The sequence below is a fragment of the Molossus molossus genome, unplaced genomic scaffold (genome assembly GCF_014108415.1).
Source record: "Molossus molossus isolate mMolMol1 unplaced genomic scaffold, mMolMol1.p scaffold_m16_p_11, whole genome shotgun sequence".
NCBI classification, from domain to species: Eukaryota; Metazoa; Chordata; class Mammalia; order Chiroptera; family Molossidae; genus Molossus; species Molossus molossus.
Window position 1 is genome coordinate 26,600,395 of NW_023425346.1, and position 22,929 is coordinate 26,623,323.

The following is a 22,929-nucleotide window of genomic DNA, read 5'->3' on the forward strand; positions in this document are numbered from 1 at the left end:
TACTTTGGTGATGACTAAATTAATTTGCATCAATAATATACATGAATTCTTTAAGATGCTATCTATTAAGAATCTGGATGGATTATAATCATCTAACTACTGTATTAACAGTGAAGTGCCTTATCAAAAATAAATACTTTCCAAAGAGTTCAATTGGTTGAACAAGAAGTTTAATCACCAAAAGGGAAGATTCAATGCTAACAAGTAACCGTAATCATGTAGAGCAGATGTATTTAATGCAAAGAGACTACTTAATGTGTTTTTTGTTTTTTTTTTTTCAAAAATTACAGTTCAGAAAAGTTCTGATTTCTCACATTGAAGAATAAATCAAAGGCAACCAGGGATGTGCAAAACAGAGCATTAAACATGCTGTTTTATTATTAAAATCACATCTACTGCCAAAGCTAGAAACATAATATGATGATCTTGGAAGGAATATCTTCTGTCCTAAAAGATTTTATAAAGCATGAAAAATGAAGAAGCTGAGCACTAAACAACGAACTGACTACATAAAGAGCAATGCTTCTCTATTTTATGTAACTTTCTTCACTTTTTAGAGCAAGTGAAAATGCAAATGTGATACACCAACAAGTTTACACATTTTTACTTAACTGGGGAGCTCACAGCATTCCTTTTACTTTTCTCTGACAAGGATATGAAGAAATAATATTCTGGCCCTGGCCAGTGTGGCTCAGCAATTAAAGCATCAGCCCTTGAAGGATCTCAGGTTTGATTCTGGTCAAGGGCACATATGTGGGTTGCAGGTTCCATCCCTGGCCCTGGTTGGGGTCATGCAGGAGGCAACCAATGTGTCCCTCTCACACCCATGCTTCTCTCTCTCTCTCTCTCTCTCTCTCTCCTTCCTTTCCACTTTCTCTAAAAATCAGTGGAAAAAATATCTTCAGGTGAGAATTAAAAAAGAAGAAAGAAAGGAAGAAAGAAAAAGAAAGAAAGAAAGAAAGAAAGAAAGAAAGAAAGAAAGAAAGAAAGAAAGAGAGAGAAAGAGGGAGAGAAAGAAAGAGGGAGAGAGAGGAAGGAAGGAAGGAAGGAAGGAAAGGAAGGAAGGAAGGAAGGAAGGAAGGAAGGAAGGAAGGAAGGAAGGAAGGAAGGAAGGAAGGAGAAAGAGAGAGAGAAAGAAAGAAAGAAAGAAAGAAAGAAAGAAAGAAAGAAAGAAAAGAAAGAAAGAGAAAGAAAGAAAGAAAGAAGAAAGAAAGAAAGAAAGAAAGAAGAAAGAAGAGAAGTAATATTCTGGAGGAAAAAAACTTTCACAGTTGTATCAGAGTATGTGTGATAAGGAGACTATCAGACTCTAAATAGGTACCATAATAATATTTGATTAATTTTCTAAATCTTCTCAGCCACTGGCTGAGTAGTATAATCTTTACAAGAATTGAAGCTGAATTAGTAATAAAGCTTGGAACACCTCACATTTCTGAGATCCTACATGTATAAATCCTAGAAACTTAAGATAATTTTCTATAGTTCATTTTATCATGTCTAAAACTTCTTCAAGATTTAAAAAATTTTAAATAAAGCATTTTCTCTAGACAGGTATTTTGTCAGTCTTTTCTAATGATTGTCAGTATATTAGATTTCTCCTTGTGTCTAACATTCTCTGCAAAGCATATATTATAAGAATACAATGCATATCATAAAAGGCCTCTTTGCAATTTTAGCAAACTCCATGGATATCATTTTACCTGACATGCTTGTTTTTATACCAGGTATTTGCTGGCTTTTGTGTGAGGAACCATCACACTGAACACTTCCCACTCTCCACTTCTTTAAATTGTAATAGAGGACCTGACATATTATATCACCCCAAAGAGCAAGCCAGTGGGAGTGATGGGGGTGTGATAAGGAATCTGAACGAATCCTAGAAAATGCAAGTATTAACAGTTAAGCTCTGATCTTATAACATCAGTCTATTGAACCTGAGGTTTCTCGCACCATTATCTGTCCTTTATGGATGAGGAGCCAGGGAGAGTGAGGGGGTTGCAGTGTGCTCCACATGTGTTGTAGGATTCCAGCTTCCTCGAGATGCTATAATTGTTAAGTCTCTGTTCCAGGAGAAAGACTATTTAGACAGACCAGATTCATATGCCAGCTTGGCCACTTGCTGGTCAATGACCTGAAGACTGTTCCTTGACATCTGTGTTCTGTTCTAGCCTCTCACTAAAGGCAGTGTCAGCATCTACCCTGTAGTCAATGAGTGAGAAGAAAATGGGATGATGCATGGAAGGCCCTGAGCACAGCCCCTTCAGCATTGCATGTGACCACACAAGTAGGCTAAGGACTTTGGCCTCACTGTGAACTTGCATGTTTGTTTAACGTGTAGACGTTAGCCTAGTAGAGAATATTTCTCTCGAGCACGAAACACAATCCCAAACATGTCTTCTGACTGTTAGGTCATTGCACAGTGCTGTGCCGATCACCACGTTCATCTCAGCAGGCCTGTGACAGACTGTGCAAGTTTCCTTTCCTAGGGTCTCTCTCTACCGGCCTTACGTCCTATTGGTTTCTTCACTAATGAGATCAATGAGATATTTATGCGTATTCATTTTATATTTGTGGGAGAGCCGTGCTTTTAACTTTTTTTCTTCTTTTTATCCTCACCCGAGGACATTCTTCCATTTTTTGTTCAGACAGAGTAAGGAGGGAGAGAGAGAAACATCGACGTGAAAGGGACACATCGAGTGGCTGCCTACCACACAACCCAACCAGGGCCGGGGACAAACTGCAACCAAGGTACATGCCCTTAGCGGGAACCAAACTCAGGTCTCTCTGGACCGCAGGTTGATGCTCTAACCGCTGAGCCAAAACGGCCAGGGCATAACTTTTTAGAAAATTGTGCCTTATCGTTGCATTTTAACTATCTGGCTTTGGAAACTGACAAGACTCAAATCAGGCTTTGACTCACAAAGTGCTCCTTACAGGAAACCCTGGTCATTGTAGTTTGTTCACATGTTAAAGCTTCTTTGAAGTGATGTCAGAATGGCTAATTCCAATGGAGCCAATTTATATTCCTGTAGGGAAGAATGTAACTGATATTGCGATGCAAATTTTGTTGCTCAGAAAAGGGTGACATCTAGTGGCTAACCATGTTATTTCAAATAAATAATATCCGAATAGTATTTCTTTTCCTGGTCATATCTTTCAATCCTTATCAAGTATTTTAAAAATACATACATATATACAAAATGTCTCTTTTATATCATTTGGCTCTGTATTTGTAGTGCAATAATTGTGTAAGCAACGCCTTCAATAAAGAGGTAGAGCAGGATGAAGGTGGAAGTTAAAGTGAGAGGTACTCTAGGTGCTGGTTAAGCAGCACACGCACGTGTTCAGCAAGGCTGGGAAAGAGGGCATATGGACCACCCGGTGTAGAGACTGGATCCTGGGACATGTAACTCTGCACACTCTAAAAGTGTAATATTCAATATATAATTCTGAAATATCTTTTAAATGATGTTTCCATTAGCAACTGGTAAATTACATCTCTACCAAGATATTCCACTTCTTTTTTTTGCTTAAATAGGCATTTTGGCCATTGTTCAAAACCAATGACCTAAGACTTTTTCCAAGAACATTTTGCCAATAAAGAGAGTGAGTAGAGGTCAGAGTCAATCCACTGCATTAAGCATCATAACTCAAGCTGTTATTCTCAACTAGAATTTGACCTTTTTCTAGTTTATCATCCCTTGTTCTCACTCCGGTGTCATATGCTAACCCTTGTATGTAGCTAAGAAGTACTAAATTAAGATCGTGAGTAAATACCATGGTGTACTTTTTCCCTTGAGGACTGACTGCTTTTCAGTCTGTAAAGTTAGTAATTGCTCTGAGATATGAAGGGAAATACTTTCAATGATAAAAATTTGACAATCAGAAATGTATCACAAAAAGTACCTAGATACCTTTGAAATTTTCTTTTTTCTTTTGATAAATGTTGTGTTTTCTGGTACACTTTAGACCAATACCTAATTTTTTAATTTCAGTGACTTCAAAGATTTCTGAAGCCCATATAAAATAGACTGCAATTCAGATCCCACCATCCCCCCTTTATTAGAGAGACTCCAGCAAGAAGACTGGAGCAGAGCATATGAACTCTTGAGGTTCCTTCTATGGTTAACTTTTTACCCTGTCCAGTGACATCACACATACTGAAAAAACTGCTGTTCCTCCCTTTCCATGCTGACTTCACACACTTCCCAGTGCTCCCGTGTGCTAATTACATCTCTTGAGATGCCCTGTTTCTCCTGGACTTTTTTTTTTTTTTCCAAAAGCTTTCTGAGTGACCCAGAATAGGGCCTAATAATAATTTGATGAAAATGCTTAATTTTCCATCATGCCAGCACATTTCCATAATCATCTAGAGGTGTTTGATTGAAGGTTTTAAATAGAGATGACATTTTAAAATTTTTATTAAGAGCATTACTCATCTACTTTATTGTAATAAGTAATTTCCAGGTTAAAAAGAACCGGCCAAAGTGGCTGGCTGACTTCAGTGTGAGGCTAGGGCAAATTTTAGAAGGCAGAAATGTTGTTTACTGGTATTATCATTTGGCAACTTAAAAAAAAAAAAGAAGAAGACACATCAAACAATATTTAGAAAAGCCTAAGAAAAGATAAAAGTAAGCATCAAAACTTTAGCAAAAAGATTTTTAAAAAGATACGCCTAAGCCATGCTTGGCCCAGCTGTACATTTAATGTTGCGTGGGGAGAACATCTACAGCACCCTTGTTCGGGGCAAGGCTGACTTGATACATTTGATTCCAGATACTTCCCCAGACGGTGTTGGAGAATGCCATAGCCCAAAATGTGTCTGTAATTTAAACCTGGTTTTAGTCTCAGTCATCCTTTCTGACTTACTAATTATCACGTCCTTGTTGAGTACCTACATGAAGTCTCCTTGTTATGGACAGAGAACAAAGAAGCGCAAGGTGATAGTAGCAAGATGTGACTTCAAAAGGCTCCAGACACTCTCCACTGAGATCAGGAGATTCCAAAGTGATGGTTTTCACAGAATCTCTAGTTGAAATATGATCTGGACTTCTCAGGGCATATGTTCTACCTATTTAGCCTGTGACTGGAGTTAGGTGTTCAGCATTAACATAGGTGACTTCTCAGCCATTATTTCTTGACCTCTCAACCATATTAGATATACTTGGTCATCACCTATATCATTAATATATACCTCCCTCAGCCCCAAGCTTTCAGGATACCACTTTGTTTTGCTTCTGTTCCAACGTATGTGGATTATTCCTCTATATTTACAAGGATTCTCTCAATGCCTCGACCCTTGGTCTTCTTGGCCGGGAGTGTCTCATCCACAGTCATGACTTCAACAATGAACATTCCTAGAGGACACCAATTTCCATTTCTAGCTTTTCCACTTGCTTACTTTTTAACCCTTATTTTCATCTGATTATAATTTGTAAGAGTTCTTGGTTATCAAAGCATTACCCCAGGCCCCAAAGATGCATGATACTACAGGAAAGTAAACAACATCATGATCGGAAATATTCACTAAGGTGCACTAACTTGACACCTTCTCCTAGTTAGTATTAGCATCTATCTCTATGAATTGCTATAAAAATGCTTGGTCTCTTGCTGAGTATGAATGTTATAAATGTCAGATAAAACAATGAAGACATAATGAACTGGATTGTAAAGTAAAATATTCGAAGAGATTCAGGATTTGATGATGCAAGTGATACTCTAAAGAACTGCTGAATCACCAAATCATGAACAATGAGAATCCATCGGAGTTAGAACCATTAACAGATGAAGCAGAGGAAATTAGTCTCGGTACTTCAGAAACAAATGACTTGAACATCAGGGATTAAAAGGAAACGATGAATGCTTCAAAAGTTTTCTTAGAAATGATCATCTTTATTGTCATGCTTAAAAAGTTAAATGTAATATCAAAGAGATTACATGTTACTATCATTGTATTTGTCAAAATATACCAAAAAATCAAATCTAGATTCATTATTTATTCTTTCTAATAATTAACATATTATAATTTTAATCTATTCATTATCAAAATTATGTTCCAATTTTTCAAAATCTTAAATTCTTTTTATTTTTTTAATTATTCTTTTTAAAAATTTATTGATGAGAGAGAGAGAGAGAGAAACATTGACTTGTTGTTCCACTTATTTATGCATTCATTGGTTGATTCTTATATGTGCCCTGATGGGGGATCAAACCTGCAACCTTGACTTACCAAGATGACAGTCTAACCATCTGAGCTACCTTGACAGGGCCTAAACTCTCTTTCAAGAGCATCTCAATCAAATATTTTGTTTTTTACCATTAATTACTTTAAAAGTACGGTTACTGGTTTAAAATAGAATTATTTTAAATGGATTTTTTCTAATATTTTGTCACCAAATAATGAGGACTTTCAAAGTGGCCATATATCTCTCTAATCTCAGGAGTGAAACATGGTGAAACTTCAGTTTTATCTTACTCCTGCAAAAATGTTTTTTTTAGGTGCTCATTGTTTTATCGAGTAAGGAGATGGATCCTGAGTGAATTAAGGAGACATAATAAATATAACAAAATATATTTTTGTACAAGAAACTTTCATAGATGAAAACAAATATAGGATATTGCCTATGATTTTAAAATCTTACACTTTGCCCCTGGCTTGTGTGGCTCAGTGGTTGAGTGTCATCCCATGCACTAGAAGGTTGCTTGTTTGATTCCTTGTCAGGGCACATGCCCGGGTTTTGAGCTTGATCCCCAGTAGGCGCCATGCAGGAGGCAGCTGATAGATGTTTCTCTTTTACATAGATATTTATCTCTCTTTCTCTCTCTTCCTCTCCCTTACTCTCTCTCTCTCTCAAGTCAATAAAAATATATTTTTAAAAATCTTATGCTCTGTTTGGAGAGATAATATTTCAATAATCAAATAAATGATTTAAATAACAGGTAACACAAAGTTAGAAATATGCTACAGGCAACTTCTCAGCCACTGCTAGGTGAAGCTCAGACACTGCCGTTGGAGCAGTAGAGAGATACATGGCTTTAACTCCGAGCTGCTGCGGAAAATCTGAGCATGGCTGCAGGGAGACTTACAGATACAAATCTTTAGCAAATTGGAATGCAGTGTTAACTAAGTGAATAAATGTACTCTGTTACTCTGAAAGCTGAAATTGTTGCCTATGAGAGAGATTACCCTTGATTAGTTTCATAAATTTAAGGAAGTATAAAGAAGACTTACTTAAATGATATTTCTTAAAGGGATATATCAAGTAATCTTTTCCTCTTTATGGTCTTAACTGAAATTTTTATGGAATCTGAATTATTTACTTGTAACAGTCTGCCTTTTATCATACAATTACTCTTTGTCCCTATTCTACAATATTTTAAAATTATAAAGAGTAGTCAAATGGATTTTGCTTCATGCTCTTACTTAGTTCCAAAGCCACGCTCATGGAGTGGATTCTACCTGTGTAACCCTGGTTCCCAGATTCTCACTGTAATATTCCAAAAGAAAACAAATCGATGGAAGAAAACTCATCTATGGAATTATGACATGTAACCTACACCTATTTTCTTTTGGAAACCATTTTATTTTTTATTTCAAATATTTTTTAATTGATTTTTAGACAGAAAGGAAAGGAGAGGAGAGATAGAGATAGAAACATCGATGAGAGAGAACATCAGCTGGCCACCTCCTGCATGCCCCCCACAGGGGCTCAGGTCCACAACCTGGGCATGTGCCCTGACCGAACCAACGACCTCTTGGTGCATGGGTTGATGCTCAACCACTGAGCCACACCAGCCGGGCTTGGAAACCATTTTAGATCGATAACAAAAAGGACCCCTCATCTTCTTGTCATGACAATTTTTACTATGCAAAATTGTCCAGATAATTATTACGTATGGTGAATTTAAGCTGTGATCATAAAAATAATGTTTATGCACTGAGGAGTGATCACAGATCAAAAGTACAGCAAATAATCTGATTTTTGTTCAACTCAAGAGTTAAAGTCGAAAGCTCTTAAAAGAAAATCAAAATGGTAATTATCAGTATGTAAAGATAAAGCCACTGTTGCTTGAAAATCTCTACTCTCAGAAAATGATGACATAATCATTAGTTTGGGAAAATTAAAGTCTTTGAAACTTCAAAATTGATTTTCTCTTGTAAAATTGCAACCTAGTGTCTCTGAAGATATATGAGGTCGTCTAATCTCCAAGACACAAAAAGTAAAACTTGTCAAAGAGCTTCAGGCCTTGTTTTAATTGTTTCAAGTTTGATCCCCAAAGTGACCTTTGAAATCTGCAGGGTTTTAAAAAATATTAACTCTGAGGAGCTGTTGCTGAACTTTTATTTGTTGCTGTTGAGAAAATGCACGCATCTGTCCACCTGGAGCTTTGTGATCGCCTAAAGAGCAACGGCGGTGACTCCTGCTGTGCGGGACAGCACCCAGGGCCGCTCATCCCACCCAGACCCACCGGGCCCTGGAGCTTCCAAGACCAGGCGAGCTAACTTCACATACCACCAGAGCATCTGTAAAACATTGCTCAGAAAAAAAGTCTAAATTCATCTCATTTTTTTTGTTTGGATTTTGCTCCAGTGATGACCTGTATATTTAACACAGACTAAGAAAAGTGGATAGTTGTTTTGTTTAGTTTTGGTGAGGTACGAGGAGGTAAGGAGTTTGCAGAATAAGTTGGATTAATTCAGTGCATGAAATATTTAGGGATTTATACGGAAGACGCTGCCAGTAAAGTCTTATTAAGGAGATCAAGGAGTATTTGGATATCTCATTTCATAATTTTTAGCATCCAAAATCACACTTAGTGGGTCCCTGGTGCCTTTCTCTTACTGTATCTGCATATCATGCCTCAAGATGCCATTATAATAAGTGATGCTTCCATTAGATAATACTTATTTGAAACTCCTTTTGGGAAATCTATGATATTCAGAGAACATAAATCATATTAAAATCTTCCATTTTTTAAATTATTTATGGGACCTCTTTCAATACCTTTTCTCAAAATTCTGTTAATAAAGTAATTTAACTCCCTGCTTGATTTTTAATTTTTGATGGCAAAAGATTCACATTTCTAGTCCAAGTACTATGCTGTTGTATCTTAATTGTTATTGTTCGTATTTAGTTTGTAGGAATGATTTATGAGCTTGTTGTGATAATAGCTATTTATGAACTAATTTAATGGTTTAATTTTACTTCATTAACTTAGAATATTTATGTTTTTTAATCCATGCCAAGATTTTATTTAGACTATATTTCTATTGTATTTTGATTTTACCTTTCCTATGTTTCAAGTGGTAGAAATCTTAAAATGAATTTAACTTTTCCCTAAGTTCTTTGTGATGTATTTGAGTTTGAATGAATAATTTATGAAATAATCATGTCTTTATTTGACTTTAAACAGCCTTCTATCCATTTATAAAGACTTCAAGATATATATGAGTGCTATGCTTACCTGAGTTCCCTAAATTAGATGCTTAGGTACATGCATTTTGAAGAAGAGGAACTGATTATAGAAATTATAAAAGAACAGAGAAAATCAAAAAAACTGTTTTTAAGGCAGAAAGAAACAACAATACTGTATATATAAGGAATGTGGCTGTCATCTAGCTTGACATTCTGCCAGCTCAGAAGCCTAAGTGCAGTGTTTAAGTAATTTGGGGAATATTGTTGTTACAGAATTTCTGATTCATTTTTCTAAAAATCTGCTCTAGGCAATTTTGCATTTGTTTGGATATCTTTGGTCATTCTACATTTGGACTTCATTGACTAATAATTGTGTAATCTTAAGCTATTTGTCAAGTATCTCAAAACCTCAATTTCCCTAACTGTGTAATGAGGGTAGTAATAGTATCTACTTTATAAGAGTATTTTGAAGATGATGTGATTGCTTAGAACAGTGTCTGACTCCTAACAAAAGTTCAGTTAACATTTGTTTCTGTTGCTCTAAAATTATTAAAACAACTACAAGAATCCAATCAGCAGAAACCTACATTTCCCTACTTTTACAAGAACTTTGTTAAATGTTTGAGGGGTCAGATCACCTAGGGTCACATTTACTCTCTATTGTTTGGAAGATGATATGGGAAAAAAACGTTCACTCTCTAACATATCATTTTAACAAACAGATTATTTTCTATTCTTATTTTATTTAAATTAACAATGTTTTTCAAATTTTTAATCTAGTTATAAAACTAGTTATATTACTATGGGCTCTTATGTTTAAAATATATAATGATGCCGTTTTTTTATGAAAATATCCAAATAACCTGAAAAATGTCAGCTATTAAAGAAGTCTAAAGACATTTTTACTTCACAAGGGGTTTTGGGTAAAAATAAATTTTAATAAGATAAAAATGTCATTAATTTGTCAAAATGCCCTATTAAATGATTAAATTTCTTTTTATCGAGTCAAAGTGTAGAGCAATTAATTTTTAAAACTTGCAATTATTTCCAGAAGAAATAACAGTTGGAATTTCATTTAGATTGAAGACAGATAGTAGCAATGATGAAAAGAACATGGTAATTATTAATACTTTATATCAGAACACAGATGCAAAGGAAGAAAAACATCATATGAAAAATCAGTGACAGTCTGAAACAATTAACCACTATTGACCCCAGGATTTTCAAGCATATAAAACCTGGAATAACTTTCCTCCTTTTATTAATGGCCACATGGCAGAAAACTTTAAGGGAGTTTGTATTTATAATTTTTTTTTGTTATTTTTGATGAATATTTTTTTCAAGTAATTGCTTTGGTCACTGAATTCAGGGACGTCATTGCCATGTATAGATATTAGACTAAAGTGCCACGTTGAGTAGTACATTATATCTTCTTCCTGCTCTGGAGTAATCTGACCCCCTTTACTACTAGTTGTTAGGAAAGTATGGTATAAATAAAGTCTAAAAAGAGCTGTTACATTCTTCTCTTTCTCTAGTCTACTTTCCTTCCTTGAATACATTCAATATTCACGTTGATGAAACTAAAACGTCTCATCTTCCCAGGTTTCTGGTTTCATTTCTTTCAGGGTTTAAATCCATTCAATGTCCTACTCTTAATATTGCTTAAAATCTAACATCTAGGTCTGAGTCCATTTTCTTTCTCTCAATTTTTCTACCCCACTATGTTCCCTGAGTTCCTGCCTCTCGATGAAGTGACAGGTCCAACCCACAGACAAGAGCAAAGGGTCACCCAAAGGTTTGAACACCAGGAGGCAGGCATTGGGGGTACTTGTCCACCCTTCTCTTGGATTACTCTTTGTTTAATTAATTCATACCCCCAGACACACCTCGTGGGCAGGGACCACTTTGTTTTTAGCTCACTGTACTGTATCCTATATCTCTAACTTCTAGTAAAGTATTTCATTAACTGTTTTTGAAGAATTAATGAATGAAATAGAGAAAAACTCTAATAAGCCTCAACAAGGAAGGTAATTTAATTAGGAACATAAACAACAGAAATAGAGTCACTAATAACAAGCATCAAGTTTAATCTAACTTCCATTAAACTACCTTACTTTATATAGGTTTTTTGTTTGTTTGTTTTTGTTACTCCTCACCTGAGGATGTTTTTTTCATTGATTTTTAGAAAGAGTAGAAGGGAAAAAGAGAGAGAGAGATGTGAGACAGACATATCAATTGGTCACCTCCCACATGCCCCCTGACTGGGGCCAGGGATCAAACCTGCAGCCCAGGTACATGCCCATGACCAGGAATCAAGCCCAAGTACCTTCAGTCCACTCAACCCTTCAGGGCTGCAACTCTAACCACTGAGAAACACGGTCAGGGCTGTACAGGTTTACTTTTTACTTTTGCTCTTTCATTCCACTTCCAGAGACTGAGTATCTCAGATTCTACTCACTTATTGAATCAAAGAGAAACACACTTTGAACCCCATCCTTAAGCTCCCTTGTGATGATGCCATCTCAACCACAGCTTCCCATTTTGGGTCAGTGTACCTGCTTAATTACTAAACAGAATATGGGTTTAATTAGTTATGCTCTTTTGGATAATCACTCAACCTCTGTAAGCCTTGCCTTTCTCAAATCTAAAATTATGAAAATAATACTTACCTCAGAGTGTTGTCACAAAGATTAAATAAGATGACACAAAATTATTGTGCCCATTTCCTAGCAAACAAGCCTTAGTGTCCAGCCTTTTTCCTTTAGCAGTTCACCGTACAAAAGCTTTGCTCCGCCATGTCTTTTGAATTGGATTTCCTGTTGGCATAAGGATCAATAATTTAATTAGCTAGATCACTCTTATTTTTTCTAAATAAATGTTTTTTCTTTGTTGATTTTAGAGAGGGAGGGAGGAAGAAGGAGAGAGAGATAGGGAAATTGATGAGAGAGAACACTGATTGGCTGTCTCCTGCATGCCCCTCACTGGGGATTGGGCCCACAACCCAGGCGTGTGCCCCAACCGGGAATTGAACTGGCGACCACTTGGTGCATGGGTTGATGCTCAACCAGTGAGCCACACCAGCCAGGCTGGACCACTCTTAAATGTTCTATGGGATTATATAACTTTCATCCAGGTCATACTAGTGTGATGTTGGAGAGTGATGGATGGCAAACAATTGCAATCTCCAACAGGGCTGGTGCAAGGGTTGGTCTTTCAGTATCCTTTCTGCTATGCTGTTGGATGGCAAAATATAATGTCTTTAATGAATAAGTGCAATTGAGGCATATCATTATCAACTAATGAGGTAGACAACTTGAAAACAATCATAATATCATATTTGGACTTTTTGAGATATAAAGTTAAATTACTTTTATAGATTCAGTAAATAAAGCATTTAAGAAAAGATGCCTTGACTTCTGTTACACAATTGATTTCTAGTTTTTTGTGGGTGTTTTTCCCCCTCTAAGAATAACACGTTTTTTCCTTCCTGGAGTTACTTGTTTCTTTAATATTTGGGTTATGAACATGTCATCAGTACATTCAAGTATAAGCTATCATTTCCTCCTGTGATATTATATTTGCACACTAGGTTTTGATGTTTCTGTCAGATATACCCAGCAATCACTATAACTTATATTCTTGAATTTTTAATACCACTCCACAGAAATGACAAATACCTTATGCTTTAGCGAATACACAAAAATGAAATAAAAGTTGTTAAGTAAGAAAAAAAGCGTTGAAATATTCCCTCAGTTTTATTTTCATCTCATTAAAAAAAACATGTTGATGTTTTTTGCTTTTTGTTTTTTTTTTCATTACCCTGTCTCACAGCCATGGTATTTGCCACAGATTTTTAAAAATAAAAATGATAAATTTTAAATTAGTTTTCATAAAAAGCATCATAGGCAAAATGGCTCATATGTATTTTTTATGTTAATACAAAAAAATTATTCTCTTTAACAAACTGTAGTTTTTCATCTTCTCTTTCAAAAGATATAAAATAACTCATTGTGGTTTTAATGTGCATTTTTCTGATGATTAATGAGACTGAGCATCTTCACATATGTCTATAGGCCAGCTGTATGTTCTCCTTGGAAAAGTGTCTACTCGATTCTTTTGCCCATTTTTAATTGGATTGTTTGTTTCTTTTGGTATTGAGTTTTATAAGTTTTTTATACATTTTGAATAATAACCCCTTATCAGATGCATCATTGGTGAATATCTTCTCCCATTCAGTGGATTGTCTTTTTATTTTGTTGATGGTTTCCTTTGCTGTGGAGATTGATGACATTTGTTTATTTTTTTCTTTTGTTTCCCTTGCCAGAGGAGATATATCAGAAAAAATACTGCTGAGACATGTCTGATATTTTACTGCCTGTTTCCTTCTAGAATTTTTATGATTTCAAAGACTATCATTTAAGTCTTTAATCCATTTTAAGTTTATTCTTGTGTACCATATGAGAAGGTAGTCTAGTTTTATTTTTTTGCATGTATCTGTCCAATTTTGCCAACAGTGTTTATTGAATAGACTATCTTTAGTTCATTGTATGTTTTTGCCTCCTTTGTTAAATATTAATTGACTGTAAAGGTGTGGGTTTATTTCTGGGCTCTCTATTCCGTTCCATTGATCTATTTATCTGTTTTTATGCCAGTACCATGCTGTTTGGATTACTATAGCTTTGTAGTATAGTTTATATCAGGTAGTGTGACTCTTCCAACTTTGTTCTTCTTTCTCAAGATCTTTGTTGCTATTTGGGATCTTTGTGGTTTCATACATATTTTTGAAACATTTGTTTTAGTTTTGTAAATACTCCATTGGTATATTGATAAGAATTGCATTAAATCTGTAGATTGCTTTGGGTAGTATAGGCACTTTAATGATGTTAATTCTTTCTATCCATGAACATGGTATATGCTTCCGTTTATTTATATCTTCCTCAGTTTCTTTCTTCAGTGTCTTACAATTTTCTGAGTGAAAAGAAATAAAATTTTACCCTTTACGACAGCATGGAGGGAGCTGGAGAACATTATGGTAAGTGAAATAAGCCAGTCAGAGAAAGACAAGTACCATATGATTTCATCCATTTGTGGAATTTAGTGAACAAACCGAACTGCCAAGCAAAATAGAGGCAGACTTATAAAGAGAAGGCAGATAGCTCTGGGGAAAGAGGGTGGAGTGCTGTTGGGGTAGGTGGAGGGATTGAGAAAAAAAGAGAGAGAATTCATGGATGTGGACAATAGTGCGGTGATTGCTTCGGAAGGGAAAGAGAGGTGGATGGAGGTAGAAGAGGACATACAGGGGATAAATGCTGATGGAAAAAAACAATAAATTTTTTAAAAAAAGATATAAATTAAAATAATAGTCAATTCCTCTGTTCCAAATAATGGTGAACAAATCTCTAATTCATTCAGGCTAGAACTCCTTCCTTAATTCCTCCTTTTAATGCAAAGACAATCTTAGCTTCACTAAAAGGGTGATACTGTGTTCCCTTAATACCCAGCATAGTTCCATGCCTGCTGAAAGAATAGGTTTTCAGTAAATGTACATCATAATAAACATACGCTCCTCAAATAAACACATATATTGTATGGTGGTCTTGTTTTCCCATTCAATATAACCCATTGATGTAGCTCAGTTATGTGTTCAAATTAACTAAACTAGGTTCTGATACTTAATACAAAAACATTTCACAACTTTGATAAATGTACTTTTAATTTCATTATTGATTCCAGTGCTTTAGCAAAGATACAAAGGGTAAGAAAAGTTGCTAAATAAGAAAAAAGCATTAAAATATTCTCCCAATTTTCATTTCGATGCCATTAACAAGAAATGGGGAAAAAACGTTGCCTTTTTTTCCTCCAGAAATTTAATTATTTTTTAAAGCTGTATATATAAATATAATTAGGCCATAAACTTAGGTGGGCAAATACGTTTATTCTATTCATTTCTATCTATTAGCTCCCGTTCATGAGCAACAATAAATTTAACATGTTTTCTCGTCCTCTGCTTATTCTCTCATCACATCGTGATTTAGTCAGTTTCGACTTTCTTGGTGTTTACTTTGTGTTTTTAGGCCTGATTGATCTAGCAAGTTTAAATTATAGACAATCAGTGAAATGACTTTACTTCCCCCTACTTTGTTAGTTGTTCATTTTTACATTGTCCCATAACTTTTTTTCTCATTATGTTCTATCCCCACATTTGTTTAATCTTAGTTCTGTAATTAAATGCATTCACCAAATAACTTTTTGTCAAAATTTTCCTAGTCATCTCTTGGCTGACTTAAGTTCACCCTCAATTTTAAGAAGAGTTCATGGGAAATATATAAGCTGAACTCTTGTTTGATTAACATCAGTAACCTTTATCTAGTTTGGTTTATCTAAATATATTTGTACATCATGTTTTTGTACATCAGGCTGATATTTTTTTCTTTATCCTGTCTTCACATATTTTGCTTGCAAACAGTTTTGGTGTTTGTTTGTTTGTTTGTTTTTTTCTTTATCCTTAAAATTCATTAAAGTTAACTTCATTAACTTTAATAAGCTATAAATAAAATTAACCATTCTAGGTTAATTCTTCCAAATCTCTCACAAAATGTTGCATTTTTTCAAATAAGTACATTCAAATCAGTTTTTATTTTATCAAAATCGTCTAGAATTATAACTTTTAAAATAGTTTTTCTATTGTTTTGCTTTTCTTTTTTGGAAGCTCACTTTGGTTATGATAGAACTGTTTGTCTAATTATTATAGTTATCATTTTTCCCTAAACTATTTTAAATTGTTTTTTTTTTTTCAGTTTTGTTTATTTTTTCTCAAATCTATCCTTTGCCCCTTGATGGTTTCTAGATATTTTCCTGGCTTCCTTGCATTCCTTCCAAATTCTTCTATTTGTGTGTGTGTGTGTGTTATTTTTCTTTTCTAATTATTTTCTGACTTCAGCAAGCTCATTTTTTCACTCTGTTATTATCAAGCTATATAAGTTCTATTCCTGCATTTCTACTTGGTAATTTTCTATCTTATGGGGTATTATTTTATTAAGTTTTTATTGTTTTATTTATTTATTCACTTGTTTCATAGTCTTTTAGAATTAAAATTTATTTACAGAGAATTGATTATCAGAAATATTGTATTACTGTTTCTCAAATTTTATAATTTTCTTTAAACTACTTTGTAATTTTCTTTATTTAATACACAGTTACACACACACATGCATGCATATAATTTTTCCTATATATTTTGTATTTCATGTCTGACCAATTAACATTTTTATTAAAGTATGAAAGTAACCAATTTCTTTAGAAAAGTATTCATACTTTTTCAATTATTTTATAGGGTTTTTTTTTAATACCATTTTTCTCTAGGTGAAAAATATTGTTTTACTTACTTTTTTTTCTTGAGATTTCTCTTTGTTTTAAAATAAAAAAGTGCAATATTCTTGTTCATTTTATTTTAAATAATATAAAGTTCATTAAATATATCTCTTAACAAAACAATATAACTAGTGATGTGAATAAATTGATCTTATCCTTATTCTTGATATGGTTAGAAATATTAATTGTTTTAGGATATGATACAGAAATTATATACTTAAGTATTTGATGACTCATATCACAAATGGTTTCACTATGCAGCCCCCAGATTCTACATTGATGGTAGTTATTTTTTTAGACCAAAATATCTAATGTTGTTATTTATATTTTAGGTTAGTGGGATGGTTTGGTCATGAACTCAGCACCAGATTTAAAATGGATAACAGTAAGTGCACTCCGTTTTACTTTACAAGTCATTTTTAGTTTAACTTCATTTCTGTTGTCATTGATCTTTGTATGATATGTAGTATATATGCCTTATGGAGAGCTTCCTTTGAAAATGCCACTGAGAATTTTTCAAATAAGAAGTGACATTTCCAGAGTGTAAGACTCAGTGTTTATAGATTTTAGCAGGACTTTAGTCTGTCCCTTTGTAGGGAGATAAGAGGAACCGGAAAGGACTCAGATCTCATCGATATGGAGTTCCTGAAACTTCAGGCAGCGGGGACAGGAGGAATTTGGGGCCTGGCGTCAGATCCAGGAGACTTTGGTGTCAATCCCATTTTTCTGCTTAATACTTTGGGGATGCTTCACGAGTTATATCATCTTGAACTTGTTTCTTCTTGCTTATTTAATGTGAATAATATCTATTTCAGGATTTGGTCTGAGAGTAAAACAAGTTCAAACCAAGCAGCAAACAGCAGTGTTGTTGAAGAAATGTTCATTTTAACTCCTCTGCTCCCAAATTTGCCTCCTTTTGCAGCTTTTGCCACTTACTAAACAGAGGCAGTAAAATCTCAGCAGGTAGAAGTGAAAGTATACCACGCGCCCAATTGCCCTGCTTCTTTTCCTCAATGACTGTATTCTTTTTTTTTTAATTAATTAATTTATTTTTGTTACAGATGCTTCTCCTTTTTCACCCACTGATCCCCCCTCCCTCCCCGCCCTATCCCCAGCTTTGTTGTCCATGTCCATTGTTCATGCACACATGCATATAAGTTCTGTGGTTTATCTCTCCCCCAATATGCTCAATTAATATTTGACAAAGGTGGCAAGAGCATACAGTGGAGTAATGACTGTATTCTTTAATCACAAGGAATACAGAAAGCTTCGTAAATGTTGTGAGTTCCACTTAAACAAACTTGATCATTCAAGTTGCTTTCAACCCTGAGATTGCATTTTCAGCAGAATCATGTTTGCGAGCACCAAAATGAAAGGATCAAGGTGGTCTCTTCCAGTCAAATCAGGAAACCAGTATTTCCTCAAGGCTGCTGAAATAATTAGTTCTGTTATTATTCTAGTTACTTAAATTTTTGTGATGGGCTTCTTCTTATCTGTAAGTGACGGAATTGGATTATATGAGGGAGCAGAGTTTTTCTGTGAAGGGCAGGCAGGAGATATTTTAAGCTTTTCAGTCTGTACTGTTGCTCTGCCATTGTAGTGCTACAGTAGTCATAGATATACGTAAATGAATGAGTGTGGCTGTGTTCCAATAAAACTTTATTTATAAAAGTAAGTGCTGGGCCACGTTTGGCCCACAGGACATACATAGTTTGCCTAATTCTGGATTAGATGGATCTCTAAATACCCAGAATACTCTAAAGTTCTTTTCGTCCGTCTTAATTTGGTCTCTAGCTAGCAATCTTAGATGTATTAGATTTAACTTTTTATTATTCCATTTAATTAATTCTAATTAGACTATCTGGTATTAATTCACCTTTTTAAATATATCATACTTAGGCAGATTCTTTTTTTTAAACTTCCCATTTTTTTTCCCTAAGAGAAGGCACTTGACTTAGTGCTAAAAGTCGCCTGCATGGGTTATTTCATTTCCTATGTCTGCTTTTGGGCAGCATTATGATTACAAGCCTTTTAAATCCTGATGTTTTCCTCTCGTTAACATGTTTTCATAGAAGCAAAACAAAGCGTGGAGCAGAGCAAGGAAGGCGGGCTTGGAGATGGCAGACGATGGGGTTCAGAGAAGCCTCTAAAAAAAGGCCATTTTTCTCTTGTGTCTGAGGGCGCTAGTGTTTGGTAGGCTGCTAAGAAGGTGGGGGCAGGGGAGACAGACATGGAGGTGAAGGGGAAATGTTTGTTAGGTCCACAGATTTGCTCTTAAATATCTCAGAAATCTTTGGAGTAAAATTTTAAAAATCTTATTCTTTTTCTCTCTACTACTTTACTGTTGTTAAAAAATCCATAAAGAACATTTTAATGATATTATTCTATAAAAATGACATTATATAATTTTTCAGAATTGCAGTTAATCCCTGGGGCCAATGGATTTAGAATTTCAAATCCTCCCATATTGTTGGTCTGTCCCTTACAGGCTAGTTTAGAGGTAAGTGATCTATGCTTCAACCTGCCCATGTCTTTAACCTTTTCCTTTACCTGACTGTGATATGTTGTAGTATTTCCTCTGCTAATCAGCAAGGTTATAAATGTGCACTGTGCACAGGCGTTGTGCCCAGGGTCGTGTTCTTCTTTGGGACAGTGACCGTCTGTGTCTTTTATGTATATCTCCAGCTCCTAGCAGAATGCTTAGCACATTATTGGCATTTAATTAATGTTAAACGGAACACACCTGGGGAGATGTATTTTTAGTTCCAATTAGAATTTTTGTGAATTTGAATGAGCTATTTAATTTTCTGTTGGTCTCCCTATGTACAAAATAAACATTCAGTATTTAATTCTAAATTAATTAAATCACTCAACAGTTAGGTATTACGAGAGTACTGTGTGCCAGACCAGCTGTGATTACCGGGGACTCGATTCTTCTAGTTCTGCCGATCTATGAACTCATAACATGCATGTGAGAAAGCTGCAGGAAGACTAACCTTAAGGAGGGAAAATTTAAAAAATATATATGAATAGTCAGAGTAAAACAAAGATTTGGTAAGGTTGTTTCATGAGGTAGGGTGAATTTTGTTAAAACTGGGGCTTCTATGCCGTTATATCCATGTATAATCTCTGCACTTACTGGCTAAATATTTTTCTTTAAATTTGTACAGGTTTTTACTTAAAATAAAGTTAGTCTTACCCTAAATAATAATATTCAAGGAATCAATTTGTTTTCTTAGACACGTATCTATCATCTATTTCTATATCCATCTACCTATATATTCCAATGAACTTGGAAAATATTTAATTAATTAATATGAGTTAATTTCAGAGTGAGGCAAATGTATTTAACTAAATATATTTAACATTTACATAATATATAATAGCAATATTAATAGATATATTAAGGCAATACATATTTTATATACACACTTAAGTAAAATATTTTTAATTAAGTATACACATATATTTCTATTAGAGATTTTTATTTTTTACTTTTTTTCTTTATTGATTTTAGAGGAAGGGAGAGGGAGAGAGACAGAGAAACATTGATGAAAGAGAACATCAATTGACCGCCTCCTGCATGCTCCCCACCAGGGACTGGGCCCACAATCTGGGCATGTGCCCTGACTGGGAATCGAACAGGCAACCTCTTGGTGCACGGGTGGACACTCAACCACTGAGCCACACCAGCCGGACTCTAATAGAGATTTTTAAATATATAGCTATTCAATTAAACTTTAATTTTCACAAATATTTAAAACCTCCTAAGATAATCTAGTTTATGATATTTTAGGAAATCGTGTTGTGGAGTGACTGGATAAATACTTCCAAAATCTCTTCTAAACCTAAAATTCTTGGAATCTGTGAATATTTATAGCAGTTTCTCATTTTGGCCACTGGGTGGCAGTGTCAAGTTCCTCTATTTTTATACAACTTCACTACTAGATCCTGGTAATCAACTCATTTCATTTCGTCCCAATTTAAAGAGCAGGTACTCAGTTTGACCACTAGATGGAACTTGTGCTGTTCTCACTTTTTAGCTGCTGCTGCTTTTTTTTTTTTTTTTTTAAGTTGAAATAGACCCAGTAACAAGATTTTTCAGTCAGTGATACATCTTGGGGTGGGACGGGGCGGGGGGTGGGGGGGTCTGCTTAGCAAATTAGATAATGATATAATGATATTTGAATTGTTTTTATAATATGCATTCAGAGAAAAACTTCTGTTAAATGTTTTAAAACAAAATTCTTTGCTTACCTTGCCAGTTTACATCTGGGAGAAGATGAGTGACACTATTTAAAAAAGGCACCAGGGCATACCTCAGAAAAAACGATTTCAATGTATTTCCTCCTATTTTTCGTATTTTTGTAAATGACCTCTCAGCTGTAGCTAGAAGTTTCCTTTAGACACTCCACTTCGGTGTTTTGTGTGCAGTGGGCAGGATCTTCCAGTGCCCACCCCTTCCGCATGGATTCAGATTCTTATTTTCTTTACTGCTTGTTCCTGTCACCGTGTATTATAGTCACCTGGACAAGTGTTTCTTCTCAGCTGGAATTGGAATACTGACTTATCTCCTCCTTTAGTATCTAAATGTGAATCTAGCAAAGGGACCATCGAGCCATCAGAGGGGTACACACAGTGCTCTGGAGCTTCCTATCACATGTTTCTTTGGAATCTTCCAAGTACTAACTTGAAATTAAAAATATTTATATTGTATTTTGAAAGGTCATATTTGTATGTAGTAATAGGTAAACAAAGTGTAGACCCTTTCAATATGTAAGTTTAAAATGAAATAAATAGCTTCAAAATAAAAATTAGAGTGTTCAAATAAAATGCATGGCACCTCAGAAGAAATTGACTTTGTGTTTCTTCAGGAAGTCATCGGGGAACCATTTTTAAGAATTTAGGAGAAAAAAAAATGACAATTGAAAATATCATGCTATGCTTACTTTCCCTATTTAAACTTATCTAACTTTTCTAACTTTGAATTCATTTTACCCAGGAAAAATCACCCAGGTAGTTTCAACTCAGCCAAGAACTCTGAGTATTTTCAAACTACACTTTTTTTTTTTTTTTTTCTATTTAAAAAAAAAATTATTCTCTCTCAATACTAAAAACACAGAAATAATGAGAAGCCAAGAAGAAAAGATGATTTTTCTTTCATTTCCCTGCTAATTCTTATTAGCCTCTCTATGTTCTTATATGAGTTTTCAGCAAAGATTTTTACAGGTGCCTCAAAATGCATCTGCCCTTGCTGTGGTAGGAAGGTGGTAAATAGTTTTAGATTTAAGTTATTTTATTGTTAACTAAGAGAAACAACATGTTAAACTTGAGATATTTGTCATAGAAATTGGTTTCTAATTACCAAGAAAAATTTGCAAGAGCAAAACCCTCTGTAAAAAAACTATGAACATAAGTAATACTCCCCAAAGTCTTTCTATGAACACAAACGAAACATCATTAAAAGGACCACTTCACACCTTGCCCAGCTGCATCTTAGAAGGCACATATCAGAACCAGAACATTTTCTAGAATGATTTATTAAATGAAATTTCTTCAAATAATTATCAGTCTCCAAAGAGAAGCTTGGAAAGATACTTCCCATATTTGTGAATTCCAAACCTGATCGTCAAAACCCCGCTGGGCTGTGCCTTGCCCTGTGAGAATGCTGTTCTCAAAGCGGGCTCACTGTTCCAGAACTGGGAGGTGTTCCCTGGCGTCCTCATTGTCCATATGTAGTACATTTTGTTTCACAGGAGAAAATGAAGAGACACCTCCTACCAAACTCAACATAACTGGGCTTACTTGAGTTCTAATGACCTACAGTAGTTCCCCCCTTATCTGCAGGGGATACGTTTTAAGTCCCCAGTGGATGCCTGAAACCACAGAGAGTACCAAACCCTCTATATGCTATGTTTTTCCATATGACGGAGAGCAACTGCAACCATGGACAACATATAGATAGATAGATAGATAGATAGATAGATAGATAGATAGATAGATAGATAGATAGATATAGATATAGATATCTGATATATATATATAGATATATATATCAGATCGGTATAGATTGTTTTGCTGTATTTCTTTTTAGATCATTGTTTGTAATGAAGAAAAGGTTGGAAGCAAAAACAAAAACAAA

At 34.7% G+C, this 22,929-nt stretch overlaps 1 protein-coding gene across 3 annotated transcripts in view; it reads left to right on the forward strand.

The window, feature by feature from the left end:
* KYNU (kynureninase) overlaps nucleotides 1-22,929 on the forward strand; it is a 98,315-nt gene that overhangs the window by 71,219 nt on the left and 4,167 nt on the right. For all 3 annotated transcript variants that reach the window (XM_036254661.1, XM_036254660.1, XM_036254659.1), the window contains 2 exons: nucleotides 17,120-17,172; nucleotides 19,202-19,287. In XM_036254661.1, coding sequence (XP_036110554.1) covers nucleotides 17,120-17,172; nucleotides 19,202-19,287 — 139 coding nt within the window. The remainder of the gene's footprint in view (nucleotides 1-17,119; nucleotides 17,173-19,201; nucleotides 19,288-22,929) is intronic.